General features: G+C 45.6%; 1 protein-coding gene across 2 annotated transcripts in view; it reads right to left on the bottom strand.

The window, feature by feature from the left end:
* LOC147081898 (D-glutamate cyclase, mitochondrial-like) overlaps positions 1-21,385 on the bottom strand; it is a 46,743-nt gene extending 25,358 nt beyond the window's left edge. For both annotated transcript variants that reach the window (XM_085980600.1, XM_085980601.1), the window contains exons 1-6: positions 21,077-21,385; positions 10,644-10,794; positions 4,667-4,789; positions 4,053-4,259; positions 2,447-2,707; positions 704-803 (exon numbers count right to left, since the gene is read on the bottom strand). In XM_085980600.1, the coding sequence (XP_085836726.1) occupies positions 704-803; positions 2,447-2,707; positions 4,053-4,259; positions 4,667-4,789; positions 10,644-10,794; positions 21,077-21,370 (1,136 nt within the window). In that variant the 5' untranslated portion in view covers positions 21,371-21,385. The remainder of the gene's footprint in view (positions 1-703; positions 804-2,446; positions 2,708-4,052; positions 4,260-4,666; positions 4,790-10,643; positions 10,795-21,076) is intronic.
* Positions 21,386-21,896: the final 511 nt, after the last annotated feature.

Here is a 21,896-nt window from a genome sequence, read left to right as displayed (position 1 = left end):
AGCACTGATCCCTGTGACACCCCACTAGTTACAGTTTGCCAACCTGAAAATGACCCATTTATCCCGACTCTCTGTTTTCTGTTAGTTAGCCAATCCTCTATCCATGCTAATATATTACCCCTAACCCCGTGAGTTCTTATCTTGTGCAGTAACCTTTTATGTGGCACCTTATCGAATGCCTTCTGGAAATCCAAATACACCACATCCACTGGTTCCCCTTTATCCACCCTGCTCGTTACATCCTCAAAGAACTCTAGTAAATTTGTCAAACACGATTTCCCTTTCCACAACTTATGATCCACAGAACTACCATTTTTATTTATTTAGGTTTCTGCCCTTAATTCAAGCTCGGTGACTTCAGCGCACAATCCAGGCTGGCACCTCAGTGCAGTACTGAGGGAGTGACCCCTAGTTTTACTGATGGACGATGTCCCAATGTAGAATGACCCTTAGTTTTACTGATGACCCATTGTAGAATGACCCCTCATTTTACTGACGATGTCCCAATGTAGAGTGACCCTTAGTTTTTCTGATGATGTCCCATTGTAGAGTGACCCCTAATTTTACTGGTGGCGAATGTTCCATTGTAGAATGACCCCTAGTTTTAGTGGTGGACAATGAACCATTGTAGAGTGACTCCTAGTTTTATTGATGGACAATGTCCCACTGTCTCTCCAACCCATGCTTTACAGTTAAGGTTTACCTTGGAAACTGGGGCTTCCCATCATGACACAGGAACATCAGGGATGAAGCCTCACCATCATCCTGGAAGCTAACAACAGGGACAGGGGTTTTCATCACTCCTATGGACAAATAAAGGAGAGAGTCTTGAAGTAAAGAGAAGTTGCAAATATTGAAAATGCGCAGGTGGCCAATCAGGATCTGCAAGAGAAAGAGATACATTAATCATAACTGATGAACTGTTCCATTCCAGATATTCTAGATGTTGCCACTGTCCCCTGTGCATTTCTAGCATGTTCTGTCTTGGCATGCTTTCAATGTTCAGTGCCATCAATGATAAAAGGATTTTATCATGATGGTGACAATTCTGTTGGAGTTGGACCTATCTTTCTCTTGCGGATGCTAACTGGCTGTGCATTTCTAGGAATTGAGGCGAATTAATTAAGCATGACCTGTTAATCCTGGATGAGTGCAGCTCCAAAACACTCAAGAAGCTCGACACCATCCAGGACAAAGCAGCCCGCTTGATTGGCACCCCATCCACCACCTTAAACATTCACTCCCTCCACCACCGGCGTACTGTGGCTGCCGTGTGTACCATCTACAAGATGCACTGCAGCAACTTGCCAAGGCTTCTTCGGCAGCACCTCCCAAACCCACGACCTCTAGCACCTAGAAGGACAAGGGCAGCAGGTGCATGGGAACATCACCACCTCCAAGTTCCCCTCCAAGTTACACACCATCCTGACTTGAAAATATATATCGCCGTTCCTTCATCGTCGCTGGGTCAAAATCCTGGAACTCCCTCCCTAACAGCACTGTGGGAGTACCTTCAACACACGGACTGCAGCGGTTCAAGAAGGCGGCTCACCACCACCTTCTCAAGAGCAACTAAGGGTTGGGCGATAAATGCTGGCCTTGCCAGCGACACCCACATCCCATGAATGAATAAAAAAAATCAGTTCTTCCAGTTAACAGTAATGGAAAACCATCTCATTTTCTGGAGGGGGTGGGTTGGGGGGGGGATGGATGGGGAAATTGGGAATCAAACAGTTCAAGGAGGTCATGATTTCAAGCCTCAAGGCTGTCTACCACTCAAACCTCACATCCATTGGGCAACTTTGGTTGGTTATTACGCATCGGGCTTGATAAGGGCGCCTGTGTACATAGCCACAAAAGCCAAGAAAGTCCCAGGCTTCTTCCCTGCACCCCCCAACTCCAACTATGCTGAGTTGAGTTAGACTATCTCAGCTGCACGGTGGGTGCTACATCTGTCCCCAGTACTCAGGCTGGGATCCTTCCCTCACCTTATTACTGTCCAGTCAGCTCTGCTACTAAGTGTGTGGATGTCCCATGATGGGGACGGTCTACAACGTCCCTCATAGATTGACTGGCCTGCCACTATTCTCGGTCACAGGCTTGTGCATGAAGAACGGGTAAAGCATCGGAGGTTCCACATGCTCTCTGTGGAGCTGTACCCTGCCATAACTCAGTATCTTTAGGAGAGATGGTGGGAGAAAGCTGGTCGGTGGGGTGTGGGGGGGGGGGGCGGGGGTGTGGAGCACAGTCACTAGCTGAGACCATTCGGTGCATTTGCCAGTATGGCTTCTTTACAGTTAGATGAGCTGGGCCCAATGGAGGGATTAATAAAGAAAAGGAAACTTTCATTCAAAAGGAATTGGTTGTGGTAAAACCCACGGCGAACCATTAATCTTCACTTGCTGCCAGATCAAGCCGCATTTTTTAAATGAAAAAAAACCCCCACCTTGCTCAACAGCTTCTTCAATAATCTTCTTGTACATCTCTAAGGCTCTTTGATCTGTTACTATGACGACCCTTTTCTTCAGGGCCTGCAACATAGCTGCCATGGCAATAGCTCCTGGAGGACCATCCGTCTCCTCTGGGGGCTGGTGATTGAAGTGGGTTGGAAATCCAGTGGTTATGAGCACAGATTTTGCGTGTGACAGCGAGAGGGAGGCTTTCAGCAGCTGCTCTTCGGTCAACAAATGCTTGATACCTCGGTCGCCTGTCCGGGACAGAAACACGTTTCATTAAGACTTAATTCCAACCGGTTCAATTGCGTTCTAAGACGTTCAGTCCAATTGTACAAGTTCTGAATAAAATAGCAATCGGAACAAGACCCAATTGCTATTGCAGGTTGATAATGGGCGAGCACCATACAGGTTGTTCACAGTAATGGGGTTTATTTTGGGTCCCGGTTTGGGGGACAATGGAAACCACACACAAACCATTCAGCGTTACTAACAGTAGGATAAGGAGTCATCTTGGTCTCACTTATGGTAAATTAGTTGCAGACAAGAATCTTGTGTCACAGGCACTTCTTGTGGCGATAGGCTTTCTATTAAAGACTCTCTGCCAAGCCCCCCTGTTGACCCAGCGGGGAAAGCCACAGCCTACCTCTGCAACCTCCTCCGGCCCTACAACGCTCCGAGAGCTCTGCGCTCCTCCAATTCTGGCCTCTTCAGCATCCCCGATTTTCATCGCTCCACCATTGGTGGCCGTGCTTTCAGCTGCCTGGGCCCCAAGCTCTGGAATTCCCTCCCTAAACCTCTCCGCCTCTCTACCCTCCTCCTTTAAGGCGCTCTTTAAAACCTGCCTCTTTGACCAAACTTTTGGTCACCTGTCCTAATATCTCTTAATGTGGCTCGGTATTAAATTTAGTTTGATAATGCTCCTTCGAACGTTTTATTATGTTAAAGGTGCTATATAAGTGCAAGTTGTTGTTGTTGTATGGATTAGGAAGGTCCTGGTTTCAGCCCGATTGCGTTAGCCCATCTCAGCCAGGACTGTTGTGAAGTGCAAATGTCCTCAGCAAGTCTAGGGAAGGGGGGCAGGTGCGGAATCATAAGAACATAAGAGCATAAGAAATAGGAGCAGGAGTAGGCCATTCGATCCTTTGAGTCGAACTCGAGATTGCGCCATCTTGGCAGGCAGGGGACCGAGCTGGGAACTGGGGAATTACTTGGTCCAAAGGCCAAGCCGGGAAACTGCACAGACTCACCAGGCCAAACCTGGGGACCGAAGGCGGGTGACAGAGGTTCCTGGGACTGCAGTAAAGGTGGTCCTCCAACGGCAAGTTGGCCAATCTAAAAATGATTGAGGAGAGGGGGAAGGGGTCATGACCTCTCTGACCCACACTGCCATTAAAATAATGGGGAGTGGGGGGGGGTTGGAATCTATCAATGAAGCCAGATAGCTACAGAAATCGGAAGGCGGAAATTCCTGCCCCCCTCATCGCCCAGCCCCCACGCTAATTCCACACCATTTCCTGTTACTTAAGTGTTACTTAAGTGCATTTTAACTCTGAACCCCACTATCGTTTAGTGTTGTGATTCGCATTCTTTTCTTACCTGGATCTTGCTGAATCAGAGTATCCAGCGCCTTGATTTTCTCAACTGCGGTGACCGAGGCAACGCTATAGTGGGGCGGGTTCTGAGAAATGCAGAAAACACGTGGGGTTTCTGCATCCGCAGTGCAGTCACTGGTCACCTCCCGCTCACTCCTCAGGTCAGTAATGAACATGCAGCCAGGAGCGTGGGTGAAAGCCAGAGGGGATTCTGAAAGTAAGAGGAATTGGACCAGTTAAGAGCTATTTAATTTAATAATTTAAAAGGGAAGGGTGGAATCAATTTCATATTGATATTTACAAAATATGTGTATGTTACTGCTCCATCGATGAGGGTCCCTGATGTATTACGTACGATCTCTTGCATGTAAGCACGTAATCTATCAAGCCCTCCACTGAGGGACATTAAAATCATCTGCGTCAGGCTCCCCCATTCTCTTTATAAATTTGGCGAAAAAAGGGTAAAAATTTAAATTAAAATGAACAGAGAAAATAGAAGAAAGAAAAGTCCAATAAGTGAGCATCGATCAAGTGTTACATTTTTTAAGTAAAATTAGAACTTTAGTAGTTTAGGATTACTTTACACAACTGCTCGAGTCTGCTATCACTGTATCTTACTGCAACTGCGAACAGCCTCTGCTCCAGTGACTCCGCATGCCCAGAAGACTGGGGTGTCACCAGGATGTGCTTCAACTGCGTCCCCGAAATCTGGGTTGGACAAGTCTTCAATTCCGATTGATCCTGAGGGTGGCAAAAGTGAACTTGTTTTAATTCCTACGCTGGTGGCTTATTGGAAAAACATTTAAAATCCGCCAAAACAACAATGCCCAGGAGGAATACAAATATTGGTTCTTCCCCCTTCATGGACCTTGCTTAGTTTTTACCTTCTCACTCTGCGACTGGTAGGACAACCTCAAAATGTGATCTATTGCGGGGACTCTGCAAACCCTTTCCTCAGGAGATACTGTAAAGTCTGTGTGTTGTATAGCGAATTAATACACAGACTACAAGAGTAAACTTTAACAGGACTTTACTATTCGAAGGTCAGGGCGAATCTGCCCAATCACTCATTACACAGCACTTATATACCGGTGTGGTCACCACCGGTATTACAGTATACAGCAGCCAAAATAAAGTAGTGCAACACCTAAAATAGTTCTCTTAAAGGTGGACGGTTACATACAATAGTTCTCTTAAAGGTAGAACGGTTACATACACAACAATCCTCCCTTTTTAGCTTACAACATACTTATTCCCCATTAAACATAACATATATCCAACTTCATGTAAAACAGTTCACAGATGTAGTCTCTGCGGAAAACAGTTCACAGATTCAGTCTCTGCGGGAAAACAGTTCACAGATTCAGTCTCTGCGGAAACAGTTCACAGATTCAGTCTCTGTGGAGGCGTCTCCTGTGCTTCCTGACTCGGTCCGGACAACGCCTCGGTGTTGTAACAGTTCCCTGTGGTGTAGTCGGTTCACGTTGCTGGAGTGACTCATCCAATAGTCCTTCAATGGACTTAACAGCTTGAACTTCCGTCACTTCTGAACCAGCATTGCTGACTTCTAAAAGCTTGAGTACCTTGGAAAGTTTTTCTACTTCCGAACTGATTTGGCTCCGTTCGGAGGGACCACGTGTGTGATCTGGCAGGTGATAATGGTTCAGATGGTCATCTTCTGCTTCGACTTTTCCTTTTCTGCTTCTTGAAGACTCTCTGGGCTCCACTGTCAGCTGCCAGCTGCATGCACATTTCCTCCTTCTCTTCCTCCTTTTTCCGTAGTAGCGCCACCATCTCCCGGTGTTCCTTAGACTTTTTGTGATTCTTCATGGTTTCTGCACTTTGGGAGTTTTCATCACAAGCTGGGCAGAACAGGTCATCGTAATATTCGGTGTCGTCCAACAGGTCATGGTAATATTCGGTGTCGTCCTGAGCTAGGCCAGCGAGAGGGTCTTCTATTTCCTCCATACCCAGCTGGACGTTAGCCAGCTTTTGTTCCAAATCCAGACATTTTTCCTGAAGAGACTTCTTCATGTGTTCAGCTTCATCCAGCTTTTTCTGGGCTTTCTGCAAGTCTTTTACTAATGACCTCATTTGTGATTTCAATACTTCAACTTCATTCGGAGATTGATTGATCGGACTATTCAATCCCTCTACTGGAGCAGCTGTTTCAGCCTTCTGTTGTTCTACATTGACGTGAGTCAGCGTACTTTTGGCATCCACGGGCTGCTCTGCTGCAGTCTTCTCAGTCTGTGTTGTCACCTCAGCTATTTCAATAACTTTTGAGAGCTCCGAAACCCTTTCCTTTGAAGATTGAAGCTCGTGTTCAAGTTTTTCCCATTTCAGAGTCTTGTCCCTCAGCATATGAAGGAGTTGACTGACCGTTAACCCTTCTGACATCAGACGTTTCCCAGTATCGTCATCCTGTGTTTTTGACGGATAGGCTACAGGGCTGTTGGTAACCTTGCACTGGGGTCCCTTTGCTGCTTCTAATTCTCCATCATCTGCAGCCTCCACCATTCGAATTTCAACAAATGAATCGTTCGGTGGTGCTGCACCCAACTTCAGTAGGAGCTCGGAATTCATGGCAACCAAATCAGCCTTTTCTGCCTGCAACCTGCTAACAAGCGCCTTCGGTTGCTGAACACCTTGCTCCACCAGATTAGGGCACGCCCCTTCAGAACCCGAATCAGCTTTGATTCGTTTGGCCTCCTCGCGCAGACGGTTTGTGTGCTCCTGCTCCATTTTCTCCATCAGCTGCTTCTGTTGTCTTTCCAGATTCTCCCACTCTGTATCAAAGAACTTTTTCGTTGCATTCATCTCTTGCTCAAGACGGTGAATCATTTGTTCTAATTGTTGTTGTAGTTTGAATTGGAGTTGAGTTCGAGCCCGGTGTCCCTCAGAAGTGTGCATGTCTGTAGGCTGGACAGACTCAGAATTCTCTGTCAAACTATGTTGTTGTTGCTCAGTGGAATTCTGTTCTGAAACTTTGTTCTCCTCTAAAGCATAAGCATTTATGCACTCCTTCGTTTTTCCAACATTAGTCTGCAAGTCCATTTTAGCCTTGTCTTTTGCACATGGGTTGGTCTTACCATCATCAGTTCCAGAGTCTGGGCTGATTATCTTCACCGAGTTCTCACTCTTTATGGTTTTTAGGAAGTGCCAGTCCATATTTATTTTCCTGATCCACTCCCGTCCCAGAAGTGGTGGACCCCCCTCAGGCAGTACATATAAGTCCATTCCTTGGTGTTCTTTGCCCTTGTCTCTCACCTTGACTTTTATCTTTCCGATGGGGTATACTCTTTGCCCCGTGTATGTCTGCAATACAATCTTGGTATCTCGCAAGGGAATATGTGAGAATAGCCTCTTGTAGTCCTTTCGGTTTATGACTGTTAGGGCTGATCCTGTGTCCAATTCCATTTTCACTTGGACTCCGGCTATTTTGAGTGTGACCCAGATAATTTGTAGGTCAACTTCCTTACTCGCATTGTGAATTCTCAGACTATCCAGTTCTTGGCTGTTGGAGTCTGAATCCGAATTCTGTTCATCTGAACTCTTCTCAGTCACCTTGTGTACCTTGCTGTGCTTTTCCTGCGGTGACTTTTTTTTGTTGCTGGTTTTCTTTCCTGACCGGCATACTTTAGCTATGTGACCAACCTTGCCACATTTTCTACATTCCTGGTTTTTAAACCAGCATTGGTTCTGGTCGTGTGTTGTCTTCCCACAACGATAACATTTCGTTGTACCCGAAGTCATTTGATCCACGCTGAGTACCGCTGCCTTCAGCTGCATTTCCGCCGTGCCTCTCGCTGCGGCTTCGTGCGATGCTGCAATAAGGACAGCCTTATCAAGTGTAAGATCGTTCTCTTCAAGCAGTCGCTTTTGTGTTCCTTCCTTCGACAACCCGCACATGAACTTGTCTCTCAATGCCTCTGTCAGATTTTCCCCAAACTGACAGTATTTCGCTAGTCTACGTAGTTCAACCAAATATTCCGCGTTGCTTTCCTCTTTCCGTTGCGTTCTCGCATAAAATTTGAATCGTTCCGCCAACATCAGTGGTGTGGGGTTCAAATGATCCTTCAGGACAGCAACAATATTAGCGAACGTCTGATCCGCCGGTTTAGCCGGTGATAGAAGATGCTTCAATAGCCCGTATGTCTTCGCCCCCATTGAGTTTAGTAAGGTTATAGCTTTATCATCATCTTCTATTTTATTGGCCTCACAATATATCTCGATGCGTTCTACATACGTGGCCCAATCTTCCACATCGGAATCGAAATCGTTGATGTTACCACGCTTAGGCATCTTCACAATCTTTCTAAGAAACAACAACGAAGTTTTCCTTTAACTTTTTTTTTTTCTAAAATGGCGGTTTCCCGCGCTGATCTTCTTCCCCGCCCACTTTCAAGATGGCGGTTTCGCGCTTGTCTTCTTCCCCGCCTAACTGGCGGCTTCCCGCGTTTCTTCCTCTGGTGGGAGGGGTAAGCTTTGCCCTCGGACGACGACCGCTGGTTTACGGGGTTTGCAGCCTGCGCGCCGGCTTCAGTTTATTCTGAAGCGCGCACGAGAACAGCCGATCGCGTTCCCTTTTTCGGCAGGGGCAACCGGCGCTGGGGACAACCAGTTGGCGTCGGACAGCTCCAGCTCCCGGTCCTTCACGGCAGCCGGTGTAAGCCGCTGGCCGGAACCTCGTTCGGCCCCGCTCCCCCCTCGCTCGGGCTCTGTCTCTCCCGCTCGCCGGCACGGTCTCGCTCGCTCTCTCTCTCGGGCTCCGTCTCTCCCGCTCGCTCGGCTCTCCCAGACCTCCCGCAGTCCGGTCCTTTCCTCCCCCGGCTGCGGCCGAGTCCCTCGCGGTTTATTTATTTATTTATTGCCTCCGCGCCTTATGATCCCGGTCACAGCGCCTCGCGGCCTCGGTAGATGCCCGGCCTTTTACCCGCTGCGTTCCCGCTTGTAGTCCGGTCTCTCACACCGGCTGCGTTCCCTGCACCGCGGCTGCCGTGCCCTACGCTGCCCCAGTCTCAGCGCCTCTGGCCCCGACTTCTGTCCGGCTCCTTTCCCCTGGCCGTGGTCGAGTTCACCGCCCTTATCCTCCGTTTCTTTTTTATTTTTCCCCCTACTCACAGTCAACGTGGCTGACTTGCTTCTCGTGGCTGATCGGCTCACTCACTACCGTGACAGAAGGGACGATCACTGCCTGTTGCTGATGGAAGGCCTCGTGTCAGAATTCTTCCTTCTTCCTTGCTCTGCAGACTCGAGTCTTCTCGCAGCAGAACGGCGAGGGCGGATGCCTCTTCTCGACGCTTGTTAACTGCTTCGGATGTATCGCTGCTGCAGGGTAAGATCGAACTCGTCGCCACTGTAAAGTCTGTGTGTTGTATAGCGAATTAATACACAGACTACAAGAGTAAACTTTAACAGGACTTTACTATTCGAAGGTCAGGGCGAATCTGCCCAATCACTCATTACACAGCACTTATATACCGGTGTGGTCACCACCGGTATTACAGTATACAGCAGCCAAAATAAAGTAGTGCAACACCTAAAATAGTTCTCTTAAAGGTGGACGGTTACATACAATAGTTCTCTTAAAGGTAGAACGGTTACATACACAACAGATACCGTGGGCGAGGTAGAATTCATGATCAAACAGAGGTCCCACAGAGGGGGGGAGGGCTCCTTTATGGGCGTGCCATTATCTCCACGCGATTTTACTCTATGGTTAGATCGCATCTGGAGTACCAAAGAGATTTAGGGATTTCATGTGCACAGATCACTAAAATGTGATGGTCAGGTACAAAAATGAACCTGTTTCTCTCTCTACAGATGCTGCCTGACCAGCTGAGTATGTCCAGCATTTTCTGTTTTTATGACAAAAATTAATCCAAAAGGCGAATGGAATGTTAGCCGTTACAACTAGAGGGCTAGAATATAAAGGGGAGGACGTTTCGCTACAGCTATACAAAGCCCTGGTTAGACCACATCTGGAGCACTGTGTACAGTTCTGGGCACCGCACCTTAGAAAGGGTATATTGGCCTTGGAGGGAGGGCAGCGTAGGTTCACCAGAATGTTACCAGGGCTCAAGGGGTTAGATTATGAGGAGCGATTACATAAACTAGGCTTGTATTCCCTGGAATATAGAAGGTGAAGGGGTGATTCGATTGCGGTTTTTAGGATTTTGAAAGGAATTGATAAGGTAGTTAGAGAGAAACTTTTTCTGCTGGTTGGGGACTCTAGGACAAGATGACATAATCTTAAAATCAGTGCCAGGCCATTCAGGAGAGAAGTTAGGAAACACTTCTTAACGCAAAGGGTGGTAGAAATGTGGAACTCTCTCCCACAAAAAGCAGCAGATGCTCGCTCAATTAATAATTTTAAATCTGAGATCTTTGATAGCCAAGAGTCTAAAAGAATATGGAGTCAAGTCAGGCAGATGGAGTTAAGATACAGAGCAGCCAGGATCTAACTGAATGGCGGAACAGGCTCAAGGGGCTGAATGGCCTCCTCCTGTTCCTATGTGCTGGTCCCAGAAGCAAGAACAGGAAAATCAACCCCCCTTGTGCATTCTTTATAAGAGCCTTAAGGTAAAGTTACCTGGATGACCAATGTGTACAGGTGCACCATGGGCATCCTCCATGCGATGGGTTATTTGAACAGTTGCATCAAGCTTGTCTATGGGGATGGGTCGCATAGTGACCACCATGTTACACTGGAAACTGCCAACCTCGATACATGGAATAGACGTCTGGGAGGAGGGGAAAGAAATGGAAAGAAGATAAGAAGATTTTGCCACAAAGCTGTCGATAAAAAAAAAAATCAGCATATGGTTTGCAGGCATTGTGCACACATTTAGACATAAAATTGGCTGGTCCACGTGGGTTTGCTCATGATGCCAGATAACAGGGGTACGGTAGCGTAGTGGTTTATGTTACTGGACCAATACTGGACTATAATTGAACCCAGGTGAGCAACGCCAAACTGACCTAGGTGCAACCGCTCTCCCGCATTCACACAGCCACCCAGCCCGGTCTCAGCGGCAGCTGAAATCAGAGGTCTACTATTCCTCTTGCCCGACTGGCCGAAGCCCAGTAATTTAATGCTGAGCCGGTCCGACGCATCGTGACGGGAAATGCGCTGGCGCACTGAGCAGAACACAGACAGCGGTTGCCGTGCCGATGGCCAAGCTCCAGGTCAACAAAAAAGTTGCAGTCGGCTACATGGAGGTGGGGGTGGTTCACACCCACGAGCGGAGTCATAAGAACATAAGAAATAGGAGCAGGAATAGGCCATATGGCCCCTCGAGCCTGCTTCGCCATTCAATAAGATCATGGCTGATCATCGACCTCAACTCCACTTTTCCGCCCGATCTCCATATCCCTTGATTCCCCTATAGTCCAAAAATCTACCTATCTCAGCTTTGAATATACTCAAAGACTCAGCATTCACAGCCCTCTGGGGCAGAGAATTCCAAAGATTCACAACCCTCTGAGTGAAGAAATTCCTCCTCATCTCAGTCTTAAATGGCCGACCCCTTATCCTGAGACTATGCCCCCAAGTTCTAGACACTCCAGCCAGGGGAAACAATCTCATCATCTACCCTGTCAATCCCCCTCAGAATCTTGTATGTTTCAATGAGATCAGCTCTCATCCTTCGAAGCTCCAGAGAGTATAGGCCTATTCTACACTATCTCTCATCATAGGACAGCTCTCTCATCCCAGGAATCAATCTAGTGAACCTTTGTAGCACTGCCTCCTTAGATAAGGAGACCAAAACTGTGCCCAGTACTCCAGGTGTGGTCTCACCAAGGCCCTGTATAATTGTAGCAAGACTTCCTCACTCTTATACTCCAACCCCCTTGCAATAAAGGCCAACATGCCAATTGCTTTCCTTATTGCTTGATGTACCTGCATGCTAGCTTTCTGTGTTTCTTGCACAAGGACACCCAAATCTCTCTGAACACCAACATTTAAAAGTTTCTCACCATTTAAAAAATATTTTGCTTTTCTATTCTTCCTACCAAAGTGAATAACCTCACATTTCCCTACATTATACTCCATCTGCCACCTTACTGCCCACTCACTCAGTCTATCTATATCACTTTGCAGACTCTGTGTTCTCCTCATAGCTTACTGTCCCACCTAGCTTTGTATCATCAGCAAACATGGATACATTACACTCGGTAAAATTTTCAAACACGATTTCCTTTTCATGAAACCATGTTGACTCTGCCTAGTCATGTTATAGAAACATAGAAGATAGGAGCAGGAGTAGGCCATTTGGCCCCTCGAGCCTGCTCCGCCATTCAATGCGATCATGGCTGATCATCCAAATTCAGTACCCTGTCCCTGCTTTCTCCCCATATCCCTTGATCCCTTTTGCCTTATGAAATATATCCAACTCCTTCTTGAATATATTTAATGAATTGGCCTCTACTGCCTTCTGTGGTAGAGAATTCCACAGGTTCACCACTCTCTGGGTGAAGAAATTCCTCCTCATCTCTGTCCTAAATGGCTTACCCCTTATCCTTAGACTGTGACCCCTGGTTCTGGACTCCCCGACCATCGGGAACATCCTTCCTGCATCTAGTCTGTCTAGTCCTGTTAGAATTTTATAAGTTTCAATGAGATCCCTTCTCATTCTTCTAAACTCCAGCGAGTACAAACCCAATCGACCCAATCTCTCCTCATACGTCATTCCTGCCATCCCAGGTATTAGCCTGGTGAATCTTCGCTGCACTCCCTCCATGTCAAGAACATCCTTCCGCAGATAAGGTGACCAAAACTGCACACAATACTCAAGGTGTGGTCTCACCAAGGCCCTGTACAACTGCAGCAAGACATCCTTGTTCCTGTACCCGAAACCTCTCACTACGAAGGCCAACATACCATTTGCCTTCTTAACCGCCTGCTGCACCCGCATGCTTACCTTCAGCGACTGGTGCACAAGGACGCCCAGGTGTCGTTGCACTTCTCCTTCTCCCAACCTATTGCCATTCAGATAATAATCTGCCTTCTTGTTTTTGACACCAAAGTGGATAACCTCGCATTTATCCACGTTATATTGCATCTGCCATGCTTCTGCCCAATCACCCAACCTGTCCAAATCATACTGGAGTTTCTCGGCATCCTCCTCACAGCACACACGCCCACCCAGCTTTGTGTCGTCTGCAAACTTGGAGATATTACATCTAGTTCCCTCGTCCAGATCATATATATATATTGTGAATAGCTGGGGTCCAAGGACCGATCCCTGCGGTACCCCACTAGTCACTGCCTGCCACTTGGAAAAAGAGTCGTTTATTCCAACTCTTTGCTTTCTGCCTGCCAACCAGTTTTCTATCCAAGTCAATACCTTGCCCCCAATCCCATGTGCCTTAACTTTACACGCTAATCTCTTATGCGGGACCTTATCGAAAGCCTTTTGAAAGTCCAAATACACCACATCCACTGGTTCTCCCTTATCTATTTTACCAGTTACATCCTCAAAAAATTCCAGTAGATTAGTCAACCACGATTTACCTTTTGTAAATCCATGTTGACTTTGTCCGATCCGGTCACTGTTTTCCAAGTGCTCTGCTATTACATCTTTTATAATGGACTGTAGCATTTTCCCCACTATCGATGTCAGGCTTACCGGTCTGTAATTCCCCATTTTCTCTCTACCACCTTTTTTGAACAGTGGGGTAACATTAGCTACCCTCCAATCCATGGGTACTGTTCCAGAGTCTATCGAATTTTGGAAGATGACCAGTAATGCATCTATTATTTCTAGGGCCACTTCCTTAAGTATCCTAGGATATAGATTATCAGGCCCTGGGGATTTATCGGCCTTCAATCCCGTCAATTTCTCTAACACCATTTCTCTACAAATACTGATTTCTATCAGTTCCTCCCTTTCATTAGACCCTATGTTTCCCGACATCACTGGGAGGTTATTTGTGTCCTCCTTTGTGAAGACAGAACCAAAGTATGTATTTAATTGGTCTGCCATTTCTTTGTTCCCCATTATAAATTCCCTGATTCTGACTGCAAGGGACCTACACTTGACTTCACCAATCTTTTTCTCTTCACATATCTATCAAAGCTTTTACAGTCAGTTTTTATGTTCCCTGAAATCTTACTCTCATACTCTATTTTCCCCCTCTTAATTATGATTTTCTAAGTGCCCTGATACTGTACCACTTCCTTAACAATGGATTCCAGCATTTTCCCGATGACTGATGTCAGGCTAACTGGCCTGTAATTCCCTGATTTCTCTCTCCCTTCTTTCTTGAATCGCGGTGTTACATTTGCTACCTTCCAATCTGCTGGGACCGTTCCAGAATCTAGGGAATTTTGGAAGATCAAAACCAATGCCTCCACTATCTCTGCAGCCACCTCTTTTAGAACCCTAGGATGTAGGCTGTCAGGTCCAGGGGATTTGTCGGCTTTTAGTCCCATTAGTTTCTCTAGTACAGTTTCTCTACTTATATTAATTACGTTAAGTTCCTCACCCTCATTAGACCCTTAGTTCCCCACCATTTTTGGTATGCTTTTTGTGTCTTCTACTGTGAAGACAGATACAATAGGGGGATAGAATATAAAAATAGGGAGGTATTGCTTCAGTTGTACAAGGTATTGGTGAGACCGCACCTGGAATACTGCGTACAGTTTTGGTGTCCATACTTAAGAAAAGACATACTTGCTCTCGAGTCAGTACAAAGAAGGTTCACTCGGTTAATCCCGGGGATGAGGGGATGGACATATGAGGAGAGGTTGAGTAGATTGGGACTCTACTCGTTGGAGTTCAGAAGAATGAGAGGCGATCTTATTGAAACATATAAGATTGTGAAGGGGTTGGATCGGGTGGATGCAGGGAAGATGTTCCCGATGATGGGTGAAACTAGAACTAGGGGGCATAGTCTTAGAATAAGGGGCTGCTCTTTCAAAACTGAGATGAGGAGGAACTACTTCACTCAGAGGGTGGTAGGTCCATGGAATATGCTGCCCCAAAAAACTGTAGAAGCTACATCATTACATAAATTTAAAACAGAAATAGACAGTTTCCTAGAAGTAAAGGGAATTAAGGGTTACGGGGAGCGGGCAGGAATTTGGACATGAGTCTAGGTTCAGATCGGTCATGGCCCTGTGGGTAGCGGAGCGGGCCCAGGGGCCGTGTAGCCTGATCCTGCTCCTATTTCGTGTGTCTAATTCTGTTAGATGCAGGAGATGGTTCTGTGATAGTGGATTGGCAGTTAGGATCAGATCAGCCATGATCTTATTGAATGGTGGAGCAGGCTCGAGGGGCCGATTGGCCTACTCCTGCTCCTATTTCTTATGTTCTTATGTTCTTATGTTCTTATGTAAAATATTTGTTTAACGCTTCTGCCATTTCCTTATTCCCCATAATAATTTCTCCTGTCTCAGCCTCTAAGGGACCAACATTTACTTTTGCTACCCTTTTCCTTTTGACATATTTGTAGAAACTCTTACAATCTGTTTTTATATGTCTTGCTAGTATCCTCTCATATTCTATTTTTTCCCTTTTTATCAATTTTTTGGTCATCCTTTGCTGTTTTCTGAAACTCTCCCAATCCTCAGGCTTACTACTATTCTTTGCAACATTATAAACTTCTTCTTTCAATTTAATGCTATCCTTAACTTCTTTAGTTAGCCATGGCTGGATCACGTTTCCCGTAGAGGATCCTTCCCCTCCTACTCCAAGTTCTTCTCCAGCCTCAAGGAGATATCCTTAACCTTGGCAGGCAACTCAACCTTCGGAACTCGCTTTCGAGGCTGCAGAGAACAGTATCTATCCCCCTGACTATACTGTCCCCTACCACTATCACATTCCTTCCTCCCCCCCCATTTGGATGGCCCCCTGTACCATGGTGCCGTGGTCAGTTTGCCCATTCTCCCTGCAGTCCTTTTCTTCATCCATACAGGTAGCAAGTGCCTCGTACCTGTTAGACAAGGTCAGGGGCTGAGGCTCCTCCATCACTACATCCTGGGTCCCCTGAGTCGATGGAGCGAGACCTGCTTGCCTCCAGTCGGCATCGCTTCAGCATGTGTCTTTATTTAGTGGTGGACACTGTGCGGCCGTTTGATACAACCCACTTCAGAGGACAGTTAAGAGACAAGTGTGGACATCAGTTGAGGAGATTGGCTGTGACTGCTTTCTTTTCTTCATTCTCGAGATAGACAGAGCTTTAAACTAATGAAAGTGGGGTGGGAGGAATCAGGAAAGAGTCAATTTAAAAGCAGCGAGAAAAATATCAAGGCTCAAGAGCAGAGTAGAGATTTGGGTAAAAATAAGCAGAGTGGGTCAGGAAGGGACAGAGAGAGTAACAAAGGTAATAAGGCATCAGGGAAAAATAGAAATAAGTCAAAGCTAAAGACACTATATCTGAATGCGCAAAGCATTCGCAACAAAATAGATGAATTAATAGCGCGGATAGAAATTAACAGGTTTGATCTAATAGCCATAACGGAGACGTGGTTGCAAAGTGGCCAAAGTTGGAACTAAATATTCCAGGATACTTAACTTTTAGAAGAGATAGGCAAAATGGCAAAGGAGGGGGGGGGGTAGCCCTGATAATAAAGGATGGGATAAAGACAGTAGAGAGAAAGGATCTTAGCTCTGAAAATCAAGAAGTAGAATCAGTTTGGATGGAGCTAAGAAACAGCAAGGGGCAGAAATCATTGGTGGGAGTTGTTTATAGGCCCCCAAACAGTAGTTGTAATGTAGAGCAGAGTATAAATCAGGAAATTAGAGGTGCATGTAACAAGGGTAATACAGTAATCATAGGGGACTTTAATCTACATATAGACTGGGCAAACCAAATTTGCAGTAATAGTGTGGAGGACGAATTCATGGAATGTATGCAAGATAGTTTTCTAGATCAGTATGTTGAGGAACCAACTAGGGAATAGGCTATTTTAGATCTAGTATTGTGCAATGAGAAAGGATTAATTCATAACCTTGTAGTAAAGGGACCTTTAGGGAAGAGTGATCATAATATGATAGAATTTTATATTGAGTTTGAAAGTGATTTAGTTAAATCCGAAACTATGGTCTTAAATCTAAACAAATCAAACTATGTAGATATGAGGGGTGAGTTGGCTAAGGTAGATTGGGAAACTACATTAAAAGGTATGATGGTAGACAAGCAATGGCTAGCATTTAAAGAATTAATACATAATTTACAACAAATATACATTCCTTTAAGGCACAAAGCCTCCACAGTAAAAGTGGTCCAACCGTGGCTAACAAGAGAAGTTAAAGATAGTATCAGATCAAAGGAAGAGGCTTATAATGTTGTCAAAAAGAATAGTAAGCCTGAGGTAACAACAGAAAGTGCTGGAAACACTCAGCAAGTCAGGCAGCATCGAGGAGAGAGAAACAGAGTCAATGTTTCGGGTCGAACCCTTTGTCAGAACTGGAAAAGGTTAGGGAGGAGAGGAGCAAAGATCAAAAGGAAGATCTGTGATAGGATGGAAGGCAGGAGAGATGGAATGACGAAAGGGATGATGGTGCAAGGCAAAAGGAGAGGTAATGGGACAAGTTAAGAAACAAAAGATGGTTCTAGATGATGTGTGAATGACGATGGCAGCAACATTAACAGCTACCATGTGAGGAAACAAGAGAGAGAAAAATAAATAAAGAAATACAGGGGCCAATTTATCGTCTGAAATTGTTGAACTCGATGTTAAGTCCAGAAGACTGTAAAGTGCCTAATTGAAAGATGAGGTGCTGTTCCTCAAGCTTACGTTGAGCTTCATTGGAACAGTGTAAGAGGCCGAGGATGGAGAGATCAGAGTGGGAGTGGAGTGGTGAATTAAAGTGACAGGTGACCGGAAGCTCGGGGTCACGCTTGTGGACTGAACGGAGGCGTTCCACAAAGCGGTCACCCAATCTGTGTTTGGTCTCCCCAATGTAGAGGAGACCGTATCGTGAGCAGCAAATACAGTGTATTAAATTGTAAGAAGTACAAGTAAATCGCTGTTTCACCCGGAAGGAGTGTTTGGGGCCCTGGATGGTGGGAAGGGAGGAGGTAAAAGGGCAGGTGTTGCACCTCCTGCACTTGCATGGGAAGGTGCCGGGCAAAGGGGAAGGGGTGTTAGGGGTGATAGAGGAGTGGACCAGGGTGTTGCGGTGGTAGCGGTCCCTCGGAATGCTGAAAGGGGGGGGTGGGATCACACTGGAGGTGGCGGAAAAGGCACAGTAAGCCTGAGGATTGGGAGGATTTTAGAATTCAGCAAAGGAGGGACAAGAAATTGATAAAGCAAAGGAAAATAGAATATGAGAGTAAACTAGCTAAAGACGTAAAACAGACTGTAAAAGCTTCGATAGGTATGTAAAAAGGAAAAGATTAGCAAAAGTAAATGTGGGTCCCTTACAGGCTGAGACAGGAGAAATTATAATGGGGAATAAGGAAATGGCAGAGAAATTAAACAAATACTTTGTATCTGTCTTCACGGAAGAAGATGCAAAAAACTTCTCGGAAATAGCGGAGAACAAGGGTCTCAAGCGAGAATGAGGAACTGAAAGAAATTAGTATTAGTAAAAAAATAGTACTGGAGAAATTAATGGGACTGAACGCCGATAAATCCCCTGGACCTGATGGCCTACAACCTAGGGTTTTAAAAGAGGTGGCTATAGAGATAGTGGATGCATTGGTTGTCATTTTCCAAAATGCCACAGATTCTTGAATGGTTCCCACGGATTGGAAGGTAGCAAATGTAACCCCGCTAATTAAGAAAGGAGGGAAAAGAGAAAATGGGGAACTACAGACCAGTTAGCCTGACATCAGTAGTAGGGATTATTAAGGACATGGTAACAGGGCACTTAGAAAATAATAATAGGATTGGGCAGTGTCAACACGGATTTATGAAAGGGAAATTGTGTTTTACGAATCTGTTAGAGATTTTTGAGGTTGTAACTAGCAGAATCGATAAGGGGGAACCAGTGGACGTGGTGTATTTGGATTTTCAGAAGGCATTCGATAAGGTGCCACACAAGAGGTTATTAAACAAAATTAGGGCTCATGGGATTGGGGGTAATATACTAGCATGGATTGAGGATTGGTTAACGGACAGAAAACAGAGCATAGGAATAAACGGGTAATTTTTGAGTTGGCAAGCTGTAACTAGTGGGGTACCACAAGGATCAGTGCTTGGGCCTCAGCTATTCACAATCTACATCAATGATTTGGAAAGGGGACCAAATGTAATATATCCAAGTTTGCTGATGATACAAAGCTGGGTGGGAATGTAAAGAGGCTTCAAGGGGATATAGATAGGCTAAGTAAGTGGGCAAGAACATGACAAATGGATTATAATGTGGAGAAATGTGAAGTTATCCACTTTGGTAGGAAAAATAGAAAAGCAGAGTATTTTTTAAATGGTGAGAGATTGGGAAATGTTGGTGTTCAGGGGGACCTGGGTGTCCTTGTACACGAATCATTGAAAGTTAACATGCAGGTATAGCAAGCAATTAGGAAAGCAAATGGTATGTTGGCCTTTATTACAAGAGGATTTGAGTATAAGAGTAAAGACATCTTACTGCAATTATATAGGGATATTATATATTATGAGACCACACCTGGAGTATTGTGTATAGTTTTGGTCTCCTTACCTAAGGAAGCATATACTTGCCATAGAGGGAGTGCAACGAAGGTTCACCAGACTGATTCCTGGGATGGGGGGATTGTCCTATGAGGAGAGATTGAGTAGTCTAGGCCTATATTCTCCAGAGTTTAGAAGAATGAGAGGTGATCTCATTGAAACATACAAAATTCTTACAGGGCTTAACAGGGTAGATGCAGGGAGGATGTTTCCCCTGGCTGGAGAGTCTAGAACCAGGGGTCACAGTCTCAGAATAAGGGGTTGGCCATTTGGGACTGAGATGAGGAGAAATTTCTTCACTCAGAGGGCGGTGAATCTTTGGAATTCTCTACCCCAGAGGGCTGTGGAGGCTCAGTCGTTGAGTATATTCAAGACAGAGATTGATAGATTTTTTTTAATATTAAGGGAATCAAGGGAAATGGGGATAGTGCAAGAAAGTGGAGTTGAGGTAGAAGATCAGCCATGATCTTATTGAATGGCGGAGCAGGCTCGAAGGGCCAAATGGCCGACTCCTGCTCCTATTTCTTATGTTCTTATGGGCGTCGCTGGCAAGGCCGGCTTTTATTGCCCTCTAACTACCTACTTGCCGAGAAGGTGGTGGTGGGCCTGCTTCTTCACCCACTGCAGTGTGTGGTGGTTTTATACAATTGAGTGTATTGCTAGGTCACTTCAGTGGGGAGTTAAGAATCAACAATGTTGATGTGGGAACTGGAGTCACATATAGGCCAGACCGGGTAAGGACGGCAGGTTTCCTTCCCTAAAGGACATTAGTGAACCAGCTGGGTTTTTAACGACAATCCAACAGATTCAAGGTCACATTTACTGATACTGTGGCGGAGCCACCAAAGGACTCAGATCGTTTGTATATAATTCCTTTAACAACATGTTAGCTACAGCCTGAGTCTGTATCTTTATTTATGCTGTTTAACTGTACAGAGTGTGGTTACTTTAACAGCGCGGCTAAAACGTGATGACGTCACGCCGTTCATCACGTGATTCCCCACTGGCGGGAGAACGTGATGACGTGATGACGTCAGCCACGGGACTGCAAGGGCAGTCCTCGTGGAGCCGAGAGAGAGAGAGAGAGAGAGAGAGAGAGAGCAGACCTACATTCGATGTTATCCTGCAGTTTCTTGTTAAAGCCTGTTTGTTTCATTAAAGTTCGGTTTGTTTGATCGCCTGAGTAGAACTCAGTCTTTTAGTTAGGAACCCACGTTCCTACAATACCAGGTTTTGATTTGAAAGTGAATTCAAAGTCTCAAACTGTCATGGTGGGATCTCAACTCACGATCGACTGGAATATTAGACCAGTAACATAAACCACTACATACCCCTGTTACCTGGCATCATGAGCAATGGCACAAGGACCAGCTAATTTTATGTCTAAATGCATGAAAGTGTACGTGCAACCTTTAACCTACCTTGTACATGCTGACATTACACCCTTGTTCAACATTTCTTATCGGAACACCAGCCTCGAGGACTGCACTCTCAAAGGAAAAGCTGCATCCCAGGTAAAACGTAACCATCTCCTTTAACTGCTCGGTGTATTCCTTGAGGTTGCTCAAATTGCTGGTGAAGTTTCCTCCCTCATACTTCCTGTACTGTGGGCAATCGGTCCTAAAGCCAAATTGCAGTGTTAGATTTTGTGTTAAGGAGTTATTGTTAAAAAAATCCAGAACAATTAGTCCCGTTAAACTAGTTAAATTAGTCATAAATAAAAACAGAAAATGCTGGAAATACTCAGCAGGCCAGGCAGCATCTGTGGAGAGAGAAACAGAGTTAACGTTTCAGGTCGAGGACCTTTCGTCAGAACTGGAAAAAGTTAGAGATGTAACAGATTTTAAGGAAGTACAGAGGAAGGGACAGGGGGGAGGGGAGGAAAGAACAAAGGAGAAGGTCTGTGATAGGGTGGAAGGTAGGAGAGATTAAATTACAAAAGGTATGATTGTACAAGGCAAAAGGTAAGATTGTAAAAGGCATCCCTAAGTTAAGGGATCTTTTACGTGCGTTAGTCAAAGAAGAGCAGGGGAGTTATCCCCAGTGTCCTGGCCAATATTAATGTCTCAACCAACATCACTAAAACAGATTATCACATTGCTGTTTGTGGGAGCTTGCTGTGTGAAAATTCATCGTCGCTGGGTCAAAATCCTAGAACTCCCTCCCTACTAACACTGTGAGAGTACCATCACCACACAGACTGCAGTGGTGTGTGTGTGTGTGGGGTATCTGTGTGTGTGT

Source organism: Somniosus microcephalus, unplaced genomic scaffold (assembly GCF_052327205.1).
Source record: "Somniosus microcephalus isolate GS21.2 unplaced genomic scaffold, FLI_Smic_1.0 scaffold308, whole genome shotgun sequence".
In the NCBI taxonomy this organism is placed as follows: Eukaryota; Metazoa; Chordata; class Chondrichthyes; order Squaliformes; family Somniosidae; genus Somniosus; species Somniosus microcephalus.
This window is presented reverse-complemented; position numbering and strand designations above follow the sequence as displayed.